Raw genomic sequence first — 1,572 nt, forward strand, 5'->3', positions numbered from 1 at the left:
GGAGTCCTGGAACAGTTGCTATTTACACTAGGTCTTGAGGGCTGGGCAGAGATGTAAGTGTTTTAAATGGCAGAGAAGTGGGGAAGAGCATTCAGCTGCAGCCCCCAGCATGGACGAGGAAAAATGAGTGTAGCATGCACGTCCACTATCCAATCAACATGAAAACAAACAGTATTCAACATGGTTGTCTGTATTTCCACACTATTTTCATTATCTAAGTTCCTGGATAAGGAGTCATTTGTTTTCCATACTACTGACTCTTGCTCAGGATTGTAAGTTTGCCCCCATTTTCCACTATTTAAATTGGTCGATATTGGCAAAGTGCCTAGAACAGTGCCTGAAACAGAATAAATACCAAACATGTCTGTAAAATAAAATAAATAAAACCATCTTGACTTTTGAGAGGACCAATTTAAACCACTAGGTTCACTTTCTTTTTTTTTTATTGTGGTGAAAATACACACACCAGAAACCAAGTTCACTCTTTATAGTGCAGTTTTATTTCAACAACCAAGAGCCTTCAAAGGGAAGACAGATGCAGTCTGAGTTCCATAGCTTCCTCAGGCCCCAGAGGGCCGAGGGTCATGGCAAAGCTTCAGGAGAGAGCAAAAAAGCATGAAGGGGCTTAAATTCAGGGCAGGACAACTCCCAGGGGCTACCTAAGACTAAGAGAGTTGGGGAGGGGAGGTGGCTCTGTGCCTTACTTCTCATGGTCCCTGAGCATGATGACCCCACTGCTTCCAGATCACTTTGACCTGCTGTCCAGGTCCCTGATGTACTCCTGCACCCAGTCCTCGCTGGGGTTGGCACAGAAAAGCCACCCTTTTTTGGTTTGGAAGCTGTGGAGCAAGTGGAAGGATGAGAAATTGAGAGTTGAGCAACTAGGAAAGGAGTCCCCCTTCCACCACCCCCTTCTCTTCCCAACATGGAACTCTCCATCCCTCTCTCTGCTGCAGGCAGTTCCTTGCAGAGAGAGACCCCCCCGCCTTCTCCCCACCTCACTGCCAGTGTGTTGCTCCCCAGGGAGGCAATGAAGGCCAATCAGGCAGCTCCCACTCTCCTTCTTTTCCCTTCCCTCTCCTGACCCCTGTCTACCCACTGGGACCAGCTCCCCCCTCTTCCTGCATTGGTCCTACCTTGACAATGCAGAGTTCTTTCTACCCACCTGACTCCCTGTCCCAGGCCCTACTGGTTCTCACCATTTGCACCCCCCACCCCCACTGTCAGCGGGGGTTGTACTTACATGACTGCTGGCAGGTGGCATGCGTCACTTGTCCTATAATAAGCTTGCACATGTTTGAATGGGATTTTCAGAGAGATGTGGGCGAAACAGCAGATAACCGGGTCATTAGCTGGTTCTGCAAGAAAGCGGGTTGTGTGAGGAGGCTGAGCCCTTCTACATAGGGAGAGTTAGACCTACATCTCTGTTCCCCAGAGCATCAGGGAGGGTGGGGAGGAGCAGGAGGAGACAAGAAGGAGCAGCTGGGAGAGTGTATGGGTCGCTCTGGTTACTCTTCCTCCTCCTTTCCCTCTTACATTACCCTCCTCCAGCGGCTCCGCTCCTCCCCCACT

General features: G+C 49.9%; 1 protein-coding gene across 1 annotated transcript in view; it reads right to left on the bottom strand.

Annotated features, from left to right (window-relative positions):
• Positions 1-745: 745 nt before the first annotated feature.
• LOC101361964 (regakine-1-like) overlaps positions 746-1,572 on the bottom strand; it is a 9,820-nt gene continuing 8,993 nt past the window's right edge. The window contains exons 2-3 of the mRNA XM_012558122.1: positions 1,244-1,358; positions 746-839 (exon numbers count right to left, since the gene is read on the bottom strand). Of these exons, the coding sequence (XP_012413576.1) occupies positions 746-839; positions 1,244-1,358 (209 nt within the window). The remainder of the gene's footprint in view (positions 840-1,243; positions 1,359-1,572) is intronic.

Source organism: Trichechus manatus, unplaced genomic scaffold (genome assembly GCF_000243295.1).
Source record: "Trichechus manatus latirostris isolate Lorelei unplaced genomic scaffold, TriManLat1.0 scaffold00138, whole genome shotgun sequence".
Classification (NCBI taxonomy): Eukaryota; Metazoa; Chordata; class Mammalia; order Sirenia; family Trichechidae; genus Trichechus; species Trichechus manatus.